Below are 19,573 nucleotides of genomic sequence, written 5' to 3'. Positions count from 1 at the left end.
TTTGATATTGATTTATTCTTATTTATGCATTTAAAGCACATAATTTAGTTAGAGAGTCATGTCATGCCACAAGCATTGTTTAATTATATAGGAAGGATTTATATATTCATTTTGTCTATGTTATAGTTAAAAATCTATGTGTTTTTTCTTAACCTGAGAAAGTAGCTGGCCCAGGACTCAGTAAGAATGCCATTGGCTTTGTTACTTCTTTTGTAGAGTTAGGAACTTTGAGTAAATCAATGAGTCTCATACCTTACAAAAGTTTTTTCTGCAAAGATGATTTGGGAGAATGGCATTGAAACATGAATAATATCATATATGAAACGAGTCGCCAGTCCAGGTTTGATGCACGATACTGGATGCTTGGGGCTGGTGCACTGGGACGACCCAGAGGGATGGTACGTGGAGGGGGGAAGGAGGAGGGTTCAGGATAGGGAACACGTGTATACCTGTGGCGGATGCATGTTGATATATGGCAAAACCAATACAATATTGTAAAGTTAAAAATAAAATAAAATATATTAAAAAAAAAGAAAACCTTTCTTCTAAAAAAAACTTCTGTGTGGAACCGTGTTATATAAAGTGGAGACAAGTATAGAACCGTTTAGCTAAAGAGTGGGCAGAGCCCCTGCATCTGTGACTTCTCTGTTCCTCAACCCTGCAGCGACCCCTGGGGGACCTTCCCCTTCTATGGGACGTAGTTCGGAAACTACCACTGATGAGAGAATCCTTCTCGCGAAACGTCTTCAGAATTAAATCTTGCTGGCACATTGTTTTCTTGTATATAATTTTCTCACCTTTCTTTGTTTTTGTTAAATGGAAAAGTTTAAAGAAAACCACAGATGTGTTCTCCTTATTAACATTCGACTCAAACTACTTCCTCCATTTGAACAGGATCCTCACCTAGAAAACAAAATAAAGTCTCTGAAGTACATATTTAGGCCAGGAGCTTTTAGGGGAGAAAATAGTAATCTTGTGGGTCATTCCGAGGATTATGGGTCATTCCCCAATTCTCTGAAATTATGTGTACTTGATAGACTGATACTTATTGTACTTTTTATCAGATTAATCTAAATAGCATTCCATATATATGTTCTGTGTTATCTATAAGCAGAATAAGTAGGAATTCATTTTCTTTTATTTGTGTGATTTTTTTTCTACTGAGGTAGTCTTCAGGTTAGGTCTAGTCTCTAAAAGTATTATTTAAAAGTCACATTTAATAAGTTATAAACATATAACTTGTTTATCTTAAAGATAAATATTTGACTTATTTCAGATGCGGCGGGAGTTGGACAGGAGTATAGCTAGAGCACTAAGAGAAGGTATGTTGCCAAAATGTATGAATTAAATTTACACATTGATTTCTGAAATACACTGTAAACAATAAATGGCGTCTCTTTCCATTGTTTGGATAACAGATGCTGTGTTAAATATTGTTTTATATACATAGCTAATGAAAAATGTGAAAGCATGAGCAGTCATAGTGAAAAATATCCTTCTTCATTTATTCATCATGTACCATAGCTTGAGAAACAGTCTCTGAAGGTCTGTGTGTTTCTTTTTATTTCTAGCTGTATCCTTCTTCTACTTCCTCCATCCCTGTGGAGCTGTCTTCCTACACCCTGACACTATTCTCAGCAAACGTGGCGCTCATCAGTGTCTCAAGTGTCTGGTAGTGGTTAAGGCTAGGAAACCCAGACTCGAGCAGTCACGCTTGTGTAGCTGCCACTTGGGGGTGACTTTAAAATTTCTCTGTCACTAGATGCGTCACCAGTTTATCTTTTACCCTCAGGAAACGCTCCAAACACCCACATCAATTTAGGTCCTGCCAAAGTAGTTGGCCGTATCTCTTTACCACCTTACTCTGCCGCTTAGCTCTGCATCTAACCAGCCAGACTGTGTAGGATCCCACAGATTCGCTTGCTCACCTCCGGTCTCTGTACGTGCTTCTCCCCTCTGTCTCTTGTACTTTTTCCTGTCCTTCAGGTAGCTACATACATATCACCTCCACCAAAAAGCTGGCAGTATTGACACAAAGCTGGCTTCCCCTCCTGAGTGTTCCTTGTGCCATCTTTTATATCTTAGTATTTGTGACTCTGTATGGAAATTGCCCGATTGTCTGTTTTTCCAGTTTAGGGCATATCATTTTTCAGGGTGGACTGGGTCACCTTCATCTTGTAATTCCAGTGCTTGTCACAGAACCTTTGCATGAATACATGAGTATTCATCAATTCACTCAATTGCATGAGTACATGAATGAAGAATGAGAAAACCAGGAGCTCTGATACTCAGCCCCACCTGTGACCATAAGCAGATTAGAAAATTGTAGTCTTGATTAGTATTTTGCGTTGTGTCGTCTATAGATATATTTCATTTTTCAGAATACTAGGAAAGGTCTCAGGTTTTTTTGTTTGTTTGTTTACTAATCTTAATTAACCCAAGTTTTTAGGTAAAGAATATAATTCTTTCCTTTTCTTTCAGTTGATGCTCAGTTTGCATCTGATGCCTTTAGAGTGTCTTCTCGAGGATCTACAGATGGGTCAAATGTGTGCGATGACCTACTTTTGTAAACAGAAGAACAAGATATACAGATTTGGAAGGAAAAATACATGATTCAGAAAGATAAATAGTAAAAGTTTCTCTACTGGACCATTTCCATGCCATTTCGTTGTTTCCCATTAAACATGATGAGAAAATATTTATTAAAGGAAAATATTTTTGTATTATGTGTGTATGATGAAAATTTATATAGCATTTTAAGTGATGTTTCTCTGCATCTAACTTACTTTTTAGCAGATTTAAACATCAGCACTGTTGAATTTTCCATATTCTAAGTGATAGTGTTAGTCACTCAATTGTGTCTGACTCTGTGCGACCCCATGGACTGTAGCCCACCAGGTTCCTCTGTCCATGGAATTCTCCAGGCAAGAATATTGGAGTGGAGAGCCATTCCCTTCTCCAGGGGATCTTCCAGACCCTGGGATCAAACTCAGGTCACGTGCATTGCAGGTGGATTCTTTACCATTTGTGCCACCAGGGACGCCCTTTACAAACTCACGCTGAGCCCTAATACCAGCTGTTTAAACAGCACCCAAAGAGCCAGACTTGTCTTTAATATTTAGTGGTGTTGATTGATAGCTTTTTTGTATTTTCCAGTTTTTATCACTATATATAGACCTAAAGATTTAGATACTGCTGTATGGCTTCCGTCAATGTTTTGATGTGTTGCAATTGTTAATAGTGGCATAAAACTTACTATATGTAACTTTAAGCACAGATTTATAGGCCTTTCCTCATGGAGAAATAAGATTTGCCTGAGTTTTTGCCTTTTAAATGAATAACTTTTTATAATTTTTATTTGTAATTAGAGGATAATTACTTTACAATATTGTGATGGTTCCTGCCAAACATTGACCTGAATTGGCATAGGTATGCGTATGGCCCCTCCCTCCTGAACCTCCCTCCCACCTCCCTCCCCATTCCACCCCTCTAGGTTGTCACAAAGCACCAACTTTGGGTTCCCTGCATCATACAGCAAATTCCAAAAAGACACATGTACCCCAGTGTTCACTGCAGCACCACTTACAGCAGCCAGGACACGGAAGTGCCCTAGATGCCCACAACAGGTGAACGGAGAAAGGAGCTGTGTGTTACTCAGCTATAGAAAGGAATGCATTTGAGTCAGTTTTAGTTGACTTTTGATTTACTTTTGGAGACAGTGTTAAAATTAGAGAAAGTTCCTCTGGATAAATAAGATTTGCCTAAGACTTTTCACCTTATCTTTACCTATCTACCAATCTATCTATTTTTGCTCTGCTTTTTGGAAAAAGTCTTAGAATACTTTTTTTTTGGAGAAAGCACCAGACAAACAGACATTATCACAAAACTCCCCTAACTCCCATGTATCCTCCTAAGGTACCATTTATCCTTCCTAAATATTATTTGTTCTTCCATAAGTGCCTCATTCAAGTCACCTGTTATTCAGAAGATGCCTTTTTCTCCTACTCCCTATCATTTATGAAGTAGTATATCAACTCCCAGTACTTCCATTAATGCTGAAGAAGCTGACGTTGAACGTTCTATGAAGACCTACAAGACCTTCTGGAGCTAACACCCAAAAAAGATGTCCTTTTCATTGTAGGGGACTGGAATGAAAAAATAGGAAGTCACGAGATACCTGGAGTAATAAGCAAATTTGGCCTGAGAGTCCAAAATGAAGCAGGGCAAAGGCTAACAGAGTTTTGCCAAGGGAGCGCACTGGTCATAGCAAACACCCTCTTCCACCTACACAAGACAAGACTCTACACATGGACATCACCGGATGCTCAATACTGAAATCAGATTGATTACATTCTTTGCAGCCATTCAGGTATGACCTAAGTCAAATCCCTTATGATTATACAGTAGAAGTGACAAATAGATTTAAGGGATTAGATCCAATAGAGTGCCTGAAGAACTATGGACAGAGATTCATGACATTGTACAGGAGGCAGTCAAGACCATCCCCAAAAGAAAGAAATGCAAAAAGGCAAAATGGTTGTCTGAGGAGGGCTTACAAATAGCTGAGAAAAGAAGAGAAGCTAAAGGCAAAGGAAAAAAGGAAAGATATACCCTCCTCAATATCAAGTTCCAAAGAATAGCAAGGAGAGATAGGAAAGTCTTCCTCAGTGATCAGTGCAAAGAAATAGAGGAAAACAATAGAATAGGAAAGACTAGAGATTTCTTCAAGAAAATTAGAGATACCAAAGAAACATTTCATGCAAAGATGGGTGCAATAAAGGACAGAAATGGTATGGATCTAACAGAAGCAGAAGGTATTAAGAAGAGGTGGCAAAAATGCACAGAAGAACTGTACAAAAAAGATCTTCACGACCCAGATAACCACAAAGGTGTGATCACTCATCTAGAGCCGGACATCCTGGAATGTGAAGTCATGGCCTTAGGAAGCATCACTACGAACAAAGCTAGTGGAGGTGATGGAATTCCAATTGAGCTATTTCAAATCCTCAAAGATGATGCTGTGAAAGTGCTGCACTCAATATGTCAGCAAATTTGGAAAACTCAGCAGTGGCCACAGGACTGAAAAAAGGTCCATTTTCATTCCAGTCCCAAAGAAAGGCAATGCCAAAGCATGTTCGAACTACTTCACAATTGCACTCATCTCACGCACTAGTAAAGTAATGCTCAAAATTCTCCAGGCCAGGTTTCAACAGTATGTGAACCTTGAACTTCCAGATGTTCAAGCTGGATTTAGAAAACGCAGAGGAACTAGAGATCAAATTGCCAACGTTCAGTGGATCATCAAAAAAGCAAGAGAGTTCCAGAAAAACATCTACTTCTGCTTTATTGACTACACCAAAGCATTTGACTGTGTGGATCACAACAAACTCTGGAAAATTCTGAAAGACATGGGAATACCAGATCACCTGACCTGCATCTAAGAAATCTGTATGCAGGTCAAGAAACAATAACTGGACATGGAACAACAGACTAGTTCCAAATCAGGAAAGGAGTATGTCAAGGCTGTTTATTGTCACCTTGCTTATTTAACTTATATGCAGAGTACATCATGCTAAATGCTGGGCTGGATGAAGCACAAGCTGGAATCAAGATTGCTGGGGAAATATCAATAATCTTAGATAAGCATATGACACCACCCTTATGGCAGAAAGTGAAGAAAACCTAAAAGAACATCTTGATGAAAGTGAAAGAGAAGAGTGAAAAAGTTGGCTTAAAACTCAACAGTCAGTAAACTAAGATAGCATCCAGTCCCATCACTTCACTGAAAATAGATGGAGAAACAATGGAAACAGTAAGAGACTTTATCTTTTTGGGTTCCAAAATCTCTGCAGATGGTGACTGCAGCCACGAAATTAAAAGATGCTTGCTCCTTGGAAGAAAATTTATGACCAACCTCGACAGCATATTAGAAAGCAGAGACATTACTTTGCCAACAAAGGTCTGTCTGGTCAAAGCTATGGTTTTCCAGTGGTCATGTATGTATGTGAGAGTTGGACTGAAAAGAAAGCTGAGCACTGAAGTATTGATGTTTTGAACTGTGATGTTGGAGAAGACTCTTGAGAGTTCCTTGGACTGCAAAGAGATCCAACAAATCAATCCTAAAGGAAATCAGTCCTGAATGTTCATTGGCAGGACTGATGCTGAAGCAGAAACTCCAATACTTAGGCCATCTGATTTGAAGAACTGACTAACTGGAAAAGACCCTGATGCTGGGAAAGATTGAAGGTGGGAGGAAAAGGGGGTGACAGAGATGAGATGGTTAGATGGCATCACTGACTCGATGGACATGAGTTTGAATAAGTTCCGGGAGTTGGTGATGGACAGGGAAGCCTGGTGTGCTGCAGTCCATGGGGTCGCAAAGAGTCAGACACAGCTGAGCTACTGAACTGAACCGACTGATACCAACCCCCAGTTGTAGTCACCCCTTACAGTCACATTTCTTTGTGAACCTCTGCATGTTATTGTTTTGTTGCTCAGTCGTGTCCAATTCTTTGTAACCCCATGGACTGCAACACGCCTTGCTTCCCTGTCCTTCACCATCTCCCAGAGTTTGCTTAAACTCACGTCCATCGAATCAAACTTGCCATCTAATCATCTCATCTTCTGTCACCTGCTTCTCTCCGGCCCTCAGTCTTTCGCAGCATCAGGGTCTTTTACAATAAGTTGATTCTTCGCATCAAGTGGCTAAAGTATTGGAGCTTCAGCATCAGTCTTTCCAATGAATATTCAGGGTTGATTTCTTTTAAGATTGACTGGTTTGTTCTCCTTGCTGTCCAAGGGACTCTCAAGAGTCTTCTCCAGCACCACAGTTTGAAAGCATCAGTTCTTCAGTGCTCAGCCTTCTTTATGGTCCAACTCGCACATGTGTACATGACTCCTGGAAAGCTTGAATATTTTGGAGATTAATCTCCTGTCAGTTGCGTCATTTGCAAATATTGTCCCCCATTCTGTGGGTTGTCTTCTGTCTTGTTTATGATATCCTGTGCTGTACAAAAGCTTGTAAATTTAACGAGGTCCCATGTGCTTATTTTTGTTTTTATTTTCATTACTCTTAAGAGGTGGGTCAAAAAAGATATTGCTATAATTTGTGGCAGAGAGTGTTCTGGCTATGTTCTCATTTAAGAGTTTTATAATGTCTATCCTTACATTTTGGTCTTTAATCCATTTTGAGTTTGTTTTTGTGGATGGTGTTAGGGAGTGTTCTGATTTCATTCTTATATATGTAGCTGTCCAGTTTTCTCAGCACTGCTTATTGAGGAGGCGGTCTTTTCTCCATTGTATAGTCCTGCTTCCTTTGATTACTATAGCTTGTAGTATACTCTGAAGTCAGGGAGCCTGATCCTGTCAGCTCCTGCTCTTCTTTCTCAAGATTGTTTTGGCTCTTCAGGGTGTTTTGTATTTCCATACACACTGTAAAATGTTTTGTTCTAGTTCTTTGAGAAACACCATTGGTAATTTGATACAAATTGCATTGAATCAATAGATTGCTTTGGGTAGTATAGTTATTTCGACAGCAGGAAACGGTTTATTCAGAGTGGTTCTAGGTATGTGGTGGCTGCCTTGGATTAAATCAGATTCATTAAATCAGATCTGATTTTCCCAGCCTGTGGCTCTTTGTGTCCCGCAGAAGGAGCCAAATGACTGGCCAGAGCTCTGATGCACGGGCTCCTCTTTGGAAAATGTGAAATGTAATTCTAAAATGCCAGCATCTTAAAGCATTCAGTGGTCTGTCTGTGACCCTTCCCTTTGCTTCATTTTAGTGTGGCGTGGGTCAAAATGAGAAGCAGACAGGAAAATGGTTGCCTCTCCTGGCATGTGGTAATATTGTGGAATATGGAAGTGTGAGTCAAACACAGAGACAGCCCAGTCAAACAGCACCTAAACACAGACAGAGGACGTGAGTGTGTACTTGGTCTTCTGAAAAAGATTAAACAGTAAAGAATGGAAGTGAGGAAACATACTTCAGAAAAAAGGTAAAGAGAAAATATTTTAGAAAAAAACTATAAAAAAAGAATAAAAAGTTGGAGATGAAAGAGAGAGGAGAGCTCAAGGGACATGAGACCAGGGAAGGTGGATAAAAGTACTGACATGGGAGCTCCCAGAGGCAAGATCCTAGTCCTCTATTTCTTGCAGTTATAATAATAATTGAATTTCAGATGAATATCATAATAGTGGACAAGAGAAAATACACCAGGTCATCTGAAACCAATGGAATTCTTTATTTCAAGGGACTCTATATAATTTTTATATATTATATTTTACATATATCTTACAGACTGCATTGTGTGTGTGTGTATATATATATATATATATATATATATATATATATATGTCTGCTGCTGCTGCTGCTAAGTCATTTCAGTCATGTCCGACTCTGTGCGACCCCATAGACCGCAGCCCACCAGCCTCCCTGGCCCTGGGATTCTCCAGGCAAGAACACTGGAGTGGGTTGCCATTTCCTTCCCCAAAGCATGAAAGTGAAGAGTGAAAGTGAAGTTGTTCAGTCGTGTCCGACTCTTCGCGACCCCATGGACTGCAGCCTACCAGGCTCCTCCATCCAAGGAATTTTCCAGGCAAGAGTACTGGAGTGGGGTGCCATCGCCTTCTCCATATATATATGTGTGTGTGTATATATATATATATATAACAATGTCAGATGCTAAGTTTCAAATTTTCAGTGATACCAAAGAGAGTGTTGCAGGAATTCAGGAGGAAGTTGCGTGGCTATGCACTTCTGTGGTCTGGAGAGAAGGACAGCGGGAGGGGCTGGGACATGGCCTGGGCCCTGACTGATGGGGAGTGAACAGGATATTTGAGATGAATGAACAGAATTGGCTTCCTATGCCAGTTGTTAAGCAAGGACATTATGAACATCCATAAATCTACATTAAAGAGTGGAAAAGCATGGCCAGAAATTAAAAGAATAATCTTGCTAACTACCTTCAGAGGGGTTATAATGGATGAACCCAGAAGTTCCTGATTCAGCAACATCGTCTCAATGTTTTTTCAGTGTTCTGGTGCCAATAGTACCATTTTTTAAAAAATTAATAAGTTGATAAATGATAGGAAAGCTTGACATGACATTATTATATATATAATATATATATCATATTGTGTATATATCCTGCTTGATGCTTTAAAAAGTTAAAATTATGATCATAAGATACATGAAGGGTATAGATAATTAGCATCTTAAGACCAGTATCAGGACTATTTGAAGCCAAAGGAGGAAGATTAGCCTAATTAAAAGTTACTTCTTATTTAATAAAGAGAGCTATATTCCTCAAGACTTACACTTATACATATTATTATTTTTAGCTATATTTTCGGAGAAGGCAATGGCACCCCACTCCAGTACTCTTGCCTGGAAAATCCCCTAGACGGAGGGGCCTGGTAGGCTGTAGTCCATGGGGTCGCTAGAGTCGGACACGACTGAGCGACTTCACTTTCACTTTTCCCTTTCATGCATTGGAGAAGGAAATGGCAACCCACTCCAGTGTTCTTGCCTGGAGAATCCCAGGGACAGGGGAGCCTGGTGGGCTGCGGTCTATGGGGTTGCACAGAGTTGGACACGACTGAAGCGGCTTAGCAGCAGTGGCAGCTTTATTTTGCCTATCTCATTACATGAAGGAAATTTTAATCTAGTTACTTTGTTTTCTTTACCCAGCTCTTCTTCCCCATCCCTCTTTCAAAGCATTAAAAGCAAAATATTTAAGCTGACATTATGAACATCCATAAATCTACATTAAAGATAGAGTGGAAAAACATGGCCAGAGATTAAAAGAATAATCTTGCTAACTACCTTCAGAGGAGTTACAGTGGATGAGAAGCCAGAAGTTCCTGATTCAGGAACATCATCTCAGTGCTTTTTCAGTGTTCTGGTGCCAATAGTACCATTAAAAAAAAAAGTTTAATAAGTTGATAAATGATAGGAAAGCTTGACATGACATTTATTATATATATATAATATGTATATCATATTGTGTATATATATTCTGCTTGATGCTTTAAAAAGTTAAAATTATCATAAGATACATGAAGGGTGTAGACAATTAGCATCTTAAGACCAGTATCAGGACTATTTGAAACCAAAAGAGGAAATTAGCCTAATTAAAAGTTACTTCTTGTTTAAGAAAGAGAGCTATATTCCTCAAGACTTACGCTTGGACGTATTATTATTTTTAGCTATATTTTGCCTATCTAATTACATGAAAGAAATTTTAATCTAGTCACTTTGTTTTCTTTACCCACCTCTTCTTCCCCAGCCCTCTTTCAGAGCATTAAAAACAAAATATTTAAGCTGATTTTGTCCAGGAATTTTCACCATGCATGTAGAGTATCCTGCTCGTGGCCTCCCTGTGTGGTGTTTATTCCCTGGTACTTTACCAGCAGGTTTCTCTGAACCTTAAGGTCTAGAACCCATGACCTGAAGTGCTGAGAGATCTCCCCCTTCAGTTCAGTTGCTCAGCTGTGTCCAGCTCTTTGCGACCCCATGGACTGCAGCACGCCAGGCCTCCCTGTCCATCACCAACTCCTGGAGTTTACCCAAACTCATGTCCATTGAGTCTGTCATGCCATCCAACCATCTCATCCTCTGTCGTCCCCTTCTCCTCTCTCCTTCAATCTTTCTCAGCATCAGGGTCTTTCCCAATGAGTCACTTCTTCACATCAGGTGGCCAAAGTATTGGAGTTTCAGCTTTACTATCAGTCCTTCCAATGAATATTCAGGACTGATTTCCTTTAGGATGGACTGGTTGGATTTCCTTGCAGTCCAAGGGACTCTCAAGAGTCTTCTCCAACATCACAGTTCAAAAGCATCAATTCTTCAGCGTTCACCTTTCTTTATAGTCCAACTCTCACATTCATACATGACCACAGGAAAAACCATAGCCTTGACTAGATGGACCTTTGTTGGCAAAGTAATGTCTCTGCTTTTGAATATGCTATCTAGGTTGGTCATAACTTTCCTTCCAAGGAGTAAGCGTCTTTTAATTTCATGGCTGCAGTCACCATCTGCAGTGGTTTTGGTCCCCCCAAAAATAAAGTCAGCCACTGTTTCCACTGTCTCCCCATCTATTTGCCATGAAGTGATGGGACCAGATGCCATGATCTTAGTTTTCTGAATGTTGAGTTTTAAGGCAACTTTTTCACTCTCCTCTTTTTAGTTTCCTCAAGAGGCTCTTTAGTTCTTCTTCCCTTTCTGCCATAAGGGTGGTGTCATCTGCATAAATGAGGTTATTGATATTTCTCCCAGCAATCTTGATTCCTGCTTGTGCTTCATCCAACCCAACATTTCTCCTGATGTACTCTTCATATAAGTTAAATAATCAAGGTGACAATATATAGCCTCGACATACTCTTTTCCTTATAGGCAAAACATTTGATTTCTGCTCCCCTTGTCTTCCCATAAAAGGGAGTTTCGGAGGATAATTTCCCAGGAAATCTCCAGTGGTTTTAAGACCAAAGACTAGTTTTGATGCCTTATCTCATTCCTTCCAGCTGTTTTGAGTTCTGTTCTCCTTGGTTAGCAGAGGCTTATAAAAATGCATTGGTTATTTTGCAGCTTCACAGGTAAGAGAGCAGAGGCTTCCCAAGGGCCAATCCAGTTCCATTTGAGGCCGGACCAGTCATCCATATGGTTGGCCTCTGGTTCTCATCAGCTGTCTTGTTCTGTGTAGAGTGAAGACGGTGTGCAGAGTGAAGGTACAGGCAGAAACGCTTCACAGTTCCTGTGTTCCAAGAACAGAGATGCTCCGCCAGCTCACTCTTCAACCTTGTTCCCAGCAGGTATGACGGATTTGTTTGAGTTCTGAGCTGCTGTCAGAGTGGAGCGTCTGATTGGATCTCCATGCTAACCAAAATGTTCAGCACTGGTGCATCGCATATTGACTGATTTCTAACTTGAAGTCCTGCGGTCTTCCTGGAGGAAAGGGTAGCAGGGACTTGCTCTTGTGTATTGCTAGCGGTGGTGTCGTAGATCGAATGCCTGCGAAGTCCCAAAATGTGAACCACGTCAGGTGACCCAGCCCTCTTTCCCATGTAGTGAACAGCGTCGGGGACGTCTCTCCCCAGCGGTGGTACTTGAACTGTGTATTCTCATCTTCATCATGATAGTGTAGCAAACTCTTCGTGCTTGGCAATGAAGAGATGGACAATTCAAACCAGATGATTATAATCCATGTGGCTCTGGATGTAATAAAGACAGTCATATGATGAGACACAGTCTATTTCTTACACACGCATTCCACTCATATATGTTTGATTTTACTTGTACTCTGCATCTAATTACAGTCCTTTCTTGACTAGTCCCACATCGTCATGGACCGTGGGGCCCAGAAAGACAGCTAGGCAGGCACCAAACTGACCCTCCACTGGTGGTTATTTGAGAGCTGATCATAAGGCTTCAAGTTCATGGCTGCAGTGGGTGCTGCCCCTACCTCAGTAGCACAGAAACCTTCCTGTTGTACCAGAACGTCCATCTAAAAACGGGTAACATCAGTAGGAAGGCTGGGGCAGAGGGTAACACTGCCCTAGCAGGTTAACAGTCCTTGAAAACCAACCAATCTCAGGTCCCCTGGAAACTAGAGGGGCCTGTAGCTGTCACGAACAGCCAGACCATGTGTGAACTCACAGGAGGCTCAGTCTGGCGCTCTGGGGGTCAGAGCAGATGATTTATAGTCTCTTTCTTTGTAACTATGTGTTCTTTGGGAGAAAAGATTGGGGTGGAGGAGCAAACTGATTTCACAAATTCTACGCTAAAGAAAATTAAACAGCTTTCTTTAGCCTTTAATATTCTGGTTTGATTGCAAATCTCTAAGAGGGGGAAATAAAAGGAAGCTTTTCCCAAATGTTTTTCAACTGCGATTCCATCTTCACTGGGAATCACTCAGATTTCAATATGCACAAATGCCCCCAACCCAGTTTGGAGAATGCCAGCTGGAGAGGTCAGGGAATCTCCCGCTGTCCAGGGTTGCCAGCTCTGCTGAGACTCAGCTCCCAGGTCGGTGGTTTGGCAGTCCAAAGGGGTAGCCTTCACAATTGGACCCCCACATGCTTGGCGGTATGTGAATGCTTGCTAAGGTTACATCAATACGTGGATTAAAAAAAAAAATTGAAGATCCACAGCCTGCCTGTGCACCCTTTCCAAAGGTTACTCTGCCGAGAGCTGAACAGCCGTGAGCGGTCCCAGGTGGGCGGAGGGGCTTGCTTCCTACAAAGACCTCTCCATAAAGGTGAGACCTGCCTCTTTCCCTCTGCTTACTATGATGAGTTTCTCCAGGGCCCACAGATCTTTTGAGTGCCAGACAAAGTAGTGTTTTTTGAGAAAGTGAAAGTCTGTCGATTTAGTATTAAATCTTTTTCCAACTCAGATGATTTCTAATACTTTGCTTTCATGAAATTTGAGGGAAGACCAAGTTGAGCTCTGTCAAAAGTTAGATCATTAAAAATCATTTTGATGATAGATCACCCTATCAGAGGGAGCTCAGTAACGGACATTACTATGATAAAGTTCCTATCATTTTCATGAAAAATGTTGCATAGTGTGTACAATAACTGTAACAACAATAATTGTAAAGTGAGATTAATGTTGGTGAGGATTGCATCTCTTTTAGGAAATAGATGCATCTTAATTTAGCAAGTCTGATGAAAACTGGTTTTTCCAATAACATTGTACTTTTTATATGTAATAATTATTTATGAAATCCTGTTGTGATAAATCCCATATTAATAGTACCTATCATGATAGTTCAGTCTAGAATTATTTCTTTAATATCTAGAGCTACTTGGCCACAGAATTTAAACATTACCTTCAAATTAAAATGTACAAAATTAAATTCAAGTTATATACACACTTTTGCTGCGGATAAGTATAAGTGATCAATGAAAGGATTTTAGGCATAAAATGTATCACGTTAATATAAAATTATGTGAGAAAAGTAGAGTGGAAATACAACTAAGGAGTAAATGAAATAACTTTTGCCTACCAAAGATGAGCTTGCAGGTGTATATTAAAATGAATTAAGGTGGATCTCAAATTGCTGTGGCATTGGATTGTCCTGGAAACAGTGAAGAAGATATATTAGGATTTTACTTTTAAATGTTTCCTATTTCTGTTTCACTGGAGATTATATCCTTTGCATCTATTTAGATTGATGAAGAAATGTTTTAGGTGTTAACTTAAACAGGTGTGAAATGTCATATAGTGGTTTTTTTTGTTGTTAAAAGATAGTATTAATATGCATTTTGAAATATGCACAAATGAATAATTAGAAAAGAGATATAGTTTAAAGAATTATTTTAAGGGGTAACCAAGCAGGAAATTGAAAGTCTCTATATCCAACAACACATAATAAAAATGAAAAAACAGGGGTCCAGAAATGGTTCCATTTGGTCTGATTCAGGCTCTTTCCACACTTCCTCCCCCTGCCCTCCCTCTAGTCCAGGATCCAGATATAACAGGTCCTCAGCTCCCAGCTTAATGTCCCATGTTACCACTGCTCTCCTCCTCCCACGTGTGGCACTCATTTCTTTCTTAATGACAATCATGTTGACTTGGCCCCAGGACCACCTCATGGAACTATCTGGGGAGTCATCGTCCCCTGGCCCACGCTCCCTGCCTCACTCTCGCCTCAAATCCCAGAAACCCTCAGACAATAGAAAGCCCAAGTTTAGGCCTAGGCCCTAAGCCCTTGTCCATCTATCATCATCTGAACGATTGCTATTGATTTGTGCATTTGCTGTTTTCAAAGTGCCTCCCTCTTTTCCTGTATATCACAACCTGCTGTGATAGATGAAGGTAGAAGATGGATGGATGGATAGGTAAGTAGGTATAAAGAAGAAACTGGGGCTCAGAGGATTTAAATGGTTTGCCTGTGATGACACAGCAAGAAATGATGGCGTATTTGGAACCAGGTCACCTGTCTTCAGACTCTTCGCCTTATACAGGACACCACTTAACCCAAGTCCAAGATCAAAGAAAACCAATTGGAATCTTTCGAGCCTAGGGTGGCCCACTCAAACCTTACTGATCATGTAACTGGAGATAGTGGTGGGTGTTAGCATGTGGTCCTTGTCCGATGGCTACCGTCTGGGGCCTTCACACTTCATCCAGGTTCTCTGCCAGACATTTGGAAAGGACTTACAGCTGGGGAAATGAACACATATGTGTACCTCCATGTACCATGGGACAAGATTACTTAGAACAGGACATGATGGTGTGGAGCTAAGAGAGCTGAGTATAAGCAAACATTCAATAAAAGTGGGCAAGTTTTACCATGAGTGGTGTTTTAGTCTGGATAGCTGTACCGGAAATAAAACTTGGGTAGATGTCAAAACACCAGTCATCTAACTTCAGCTTTATTTTTAATTAAAGACACTGACTTTTAGAAACCAAGAGAATACTAAACCTGTTTCAACTTACCTCAAAGTGCTCAAATTAATAGTTATTTCTGGCTAAGTTGACTTCACCTATGCTTTTGTGTCATTTTTTGGAAAACTTTTGAGGATACTTTTTTTTTTTAATGCATTCAGACATATAGTTTAAAAAATAATTACTCCTACTATGGAGCTTGATATTTTTATTCTTCATTGTGAGGTATTTCATTTGAGGCTGAGCCCTTAAAACGTTTTAAAGTTAGTTGGGATTCAGGGTCACAAAAATTCAGACACAACTTTAGCAACTAAACAGCAACTGAACGACAGTGATTGGTTCCCTAGAAGTTAAAGGAGTCGGTCTGAAAGTCAGATACACAGTGAATAATTTTAGTTCACTTAGCACACACAGGACATAATTTACTAAAGAAAGGACTATGGCTTTATAACCAGCCGAAGGTTGCTCTCCAAGGCCACCTGCAAGTTCAAGTGTGCAGATGGCCAGGAGTTCAGCAACGTGGACTTATCCTACCTGTCCTCGTGGATGGGCCCCAGCTGTTTCCTTCTGAGCACAACTCAACTTGCTGAGTAGTTAGGCTCACTGTCAGTGACCGACGTGCGTAGATTGTCCAGCAGGGAAGGGTGAAAGAGACCAGTGTAAATGACCTCCCCTGGCATTTGGGGCAGGAAAATCTATTTCTGTGAAACTTTGCTGTACAGGAGAAACAGCATCCAGACCCCTGGTATCTACATATCGACAATGCTTCTGCTACTATTACGATGAATAAAAGTCACCTCTCCCAGAGTTTCAAATACCAAGGATCGTTTTATTTTCAGCTGCCAGTGCTGCATACAGAGAGGACACAGGGCTCCAGGGAGGTGGAGGGGCTTGCCTGAGATCATAATGCAAGTTATTAATGGTAAGTCAGAATTTTTTCTGATATCTCTTGACTCTAAACACCAGCCTACTACTATCCATCTGTGAATTTGGAATCAATTTACAGATTAATTTACTATTCGTGGCCAGTGTTTGTGAAGTGTTGTAATGTCCTATGCCAAAGATACTTGTGTGCATGCTCAGTCGCTAAGTTTTGTCCCACTCTCTGCGACCCCATGGGCTGTGGCCTGCCAGGTTTCTCTGTCTATAGGATTTACCAGGCAATAATACTGGAGTGGGTTGCGATTCCCTCCTCCAGGGCATCTTCCTGAGCTCTCCTGCATCTCCTGCATTGGCAGGCAGATTCTTTACCACTCTGCCACCTGGAAAGCCTTCAAAGATGCTAATGGTATTTTATTAGTATGATTTGATATCTATTTATAGTGTAAGGCAGTAGCAACAGAATATAAGCTATAGAAGAAAAATTTAAGTTGGAATCCATTCTGAAAATACTTGAAAAAAAAAAAAGATCAGGGATGGTTAGAACACACCTGTGCCCAGACTTACAGCTTCGGGAGGAGTGGGATACTCCGGACTGGAGTGGTCTGGAGTATTCTCCGTGCGCCCCAGTGCCGAGCACCACGCCTGGCTCAGAGCTGCCAGCAGCCAGCGTGTGCTCATCCAGACTGAAGCACGTGCATGTGTGCATCTGAGCTGCTCTCTTAGTTCATCGAAAGGAGTATCTTAGAGGTTTTCATTTCTGGTTCCTCCAGGGGTTCCTATCAGGCTCCTCTGGATTATTGGGAGAAAACTGGACCCTGAAAGTAGCCCAGGTGAGTGGGAACTCAGAAGGCATGAGTTCTTGCCTTGAAGTTCAGAAGCTTGAAGCAGCCATGCAAGATGTGGCCAGGAGGAGCTGCCAGTGCTGCTGGGCTGGTGTGTAGAAGAGGCCCCCTGGCCAGCTCATCAGTCATCATGCCCAGGAGCCTTAGCATCCAGAGCAAGGTGCTGGCTCCCAGGTGCTCCGAGCTGCGGGAGCTTCATTTGTATTATTGTTTCTAACCTGCTGATGCAGGCTGCGTGTAAGTACAAGGAGAGGAGCGACTTGGGTTCACATGCAAATCCACCTGAGCTCCCCAGCCTGCTGCCGCCTTCCAAGAAGAGGTGCGGCAGCTCTGCTGCTGAACCTCGGCAAGTCCTCTACATGTGTTTGTGATAGGAGCTTCCTCTTCCAGAACAGATACTGTTGGCTGTTTGTCTTCCTGAGACAATCAACTTTTGTTCTTTCCCAGCAGAGCGCCTACACAGCCCTAGGCTTCTGTTTCTCTGGACTGTGGAAACTGCTCTCCTTTTCAGCTCTCCTTGGAAAACTGTTAGGGACCTCCTAACAGCTATTGCTTGGGGTTCTAAAGAGAGGAGTAGGGTGGTGTGGGCACAGATGATACACGCACCAGTTTCACCAAATGAGACAATGCAGAGTGTCCACAATATCAAACGATACGCCTCTGGAAATCATAGCTGGCCACGGGATTCACAGTTTAAGAAATGGCTTTGCAACATGTTCAGAGTGTGGCAAGTCCTTCAGGACTGTGCCCAGTATTTTCTAGCTACTCAATGACATGGGAAAGGGGGGAGAAATGTTCTAATGTGAAAGAAATGTAAAAGAGACCTAAGTCACATAATAATAACCTTACATAGTGTTTCAAGCCTATGGTAAGAAAGAGTTTTTTAGGTATTTGAGGAACTTTTGGATATTTGAGGACAAATAGTAATTTGTCCATATCTGCTAGGTTATCAGATTTTTTTGGTATATAATTATTCATTGAAATCTCTAATGATCCTGTGTTCTTGTATCTTATCATTTGTAATGTCTTCTCCTTCATTTATAATTTTATTTCAGTCCTTTCTTTTTCTTGATGAGTCTAGCTAAAGATTTGTTTATCAAGTTTTGTTTTATGTTTGATTTATCAGTTTTAAAAAACAGAGCTTATTAGTTTCATTGATTTTGTTATTTTTTTAGTTTCTATTTCATTTATTTCCATTCTGTTCTTTGCCTTCCTTATATTAACTTTGGGCTTGGTATGTTCTTATTTTTCTGGTTCCTTATTAGGTTGCTTATCTGAGAGCATTCTTTTTTCTTAATGTACACATTTATTGTTATGAACTTTCCTCTGAGAACTTCTTTTGCTCCATCCCTTAAGTTTTGGTGGTGTTTGTTTTCTTTCTCTCTCTCTTTTTTTTAAAATTTAAATTTCTAAACAATATCTTGCTGAGCAGTTGTAGAATGTTTCTAAATTTGTAGATAAATCAAATATTTAAAAACTGTAAATGAAGCTCACTTTTGTCTCTGTCTTGACATCACCTGGATGAATGATGACTGAGACAGCAATGATGGGGAGTCTTTAAATTGCAACTAGTTTTCATTGTGTAGTCATTGTGATTAAAATATCCATTTCTGTCAGTGCACATGGGTTTATCGTTTTGATAGTGTTTTCATGATGTTTATGGTGCAGATAAAAGTAGCCCTTGTTAAATGCAATCTGAACCTGTTTTCTCATTTGACTTCTTGCCATCATAGAAGAGCAGTCTAAGGTTTCTTCAATAGCACTGCGGCTATGTTGGGTCGTAGTACTTGAGAGCCGTGAAACTGGAGGACGTGCTTTAGCTATGTGGTCACAGCGGGCCTCCAAACACTTCATGCCAAGTCAGACACTTCCCCACGCAGGCCTAAGGGGAGGAAGCAAATGCTTGACCCCTGTCCCAGGGGCAGGCTGCCTACTGCAGACCCATGTTCATGGTGCTGGGGGCACATCCATCTTTTCAAAGAAGAGATATGGAACCAAGCAAGCACTTCTTCGTTCCTTCTCCCAAACTCACCCGTTAGATAAATCTCCTCTCTTCTCATACGGAGGGTAGGAGTATAAGTCCTCCCCTTGAAACTTCAGGCTGAGGAAATGAAGTTCAACTGTAATTTCTGACCAGATTTAGATTATAATTGAGATTACACTCATGCTTTTTGTATGTACCAGCTAATGATGAGAGCTTTGGATAGAAGTATGCTAGACAGTAAAGAGAGATCTGTTGCGTGTTTTAAATTTTGTCCTAAATAACCCAAAATGTAGATAATTCATTTGTTGACTCATTTTGATAAACCAGGTTTTATCTGGAGGAAGCAAACATCCTTTTAAGGACGAATCTCTTCAGTTTTGGCCTGCTTGATTCAAATAAAGATTTTCTCCTTCAAGTTCCCTTTCCTGTATTTAAAAAAATTCATGCTTTATAAATTAAATATATCTTCTCCAA

The 19,573-nt window shown here is 40.6% G+C and overlaps 1 protein-coding gene across 1 annotated transcript in view; it reads left to right on the top strand.

Moving 5' to 3' along the window:
* Nucleotides 1-2,576, top strand: part of LOC129626159 (ankyrin repeat domain-containing protein 62-like) — a 68,970-nt gene extending 66,394 nt beyond the window's left edge. The window contains exons 21-22 of the mRNA XM_055545366.1: nt 1,277-1,322; nt 2,482-2,576. Of these exons, the coding sequence (XP_055401341.1) occupies nt 1,277-1,322; nt 2,482-2,570 (135 nt within the window). The 3' untranslated portion in view covers nt 2,571-2,576. The remainder of the gene's footprint in view (nt 1-1,276; nt 1,323-2,481) is intronic.
* The last annotated feature ends 16,997 nt before the right edge of the window (nt 2,577-19,573 follow it).

Source organism: Bubalus kerabau, chromosome 13, assembly GCF_029407905.1.
Source record: "Bubalus kerabau isolate K-KA32 ecotype Philippines breed swamp buffalo chromosome 13, PCC_UOA_SB_1v2, whole genome shotgun sequence".
Classification (NCBI taxonomy): Eukaryota; Metazoa; Chordata; class Mammalia; order Artiodactyla; family Bovidae; genus Bubalus; species Bubalus kerabau.
The sequence above is the reverse complement of the archived record's forward strand: the minus strand, read 5'-3'. Positions and strand labels throughout refer to the sequence as shown.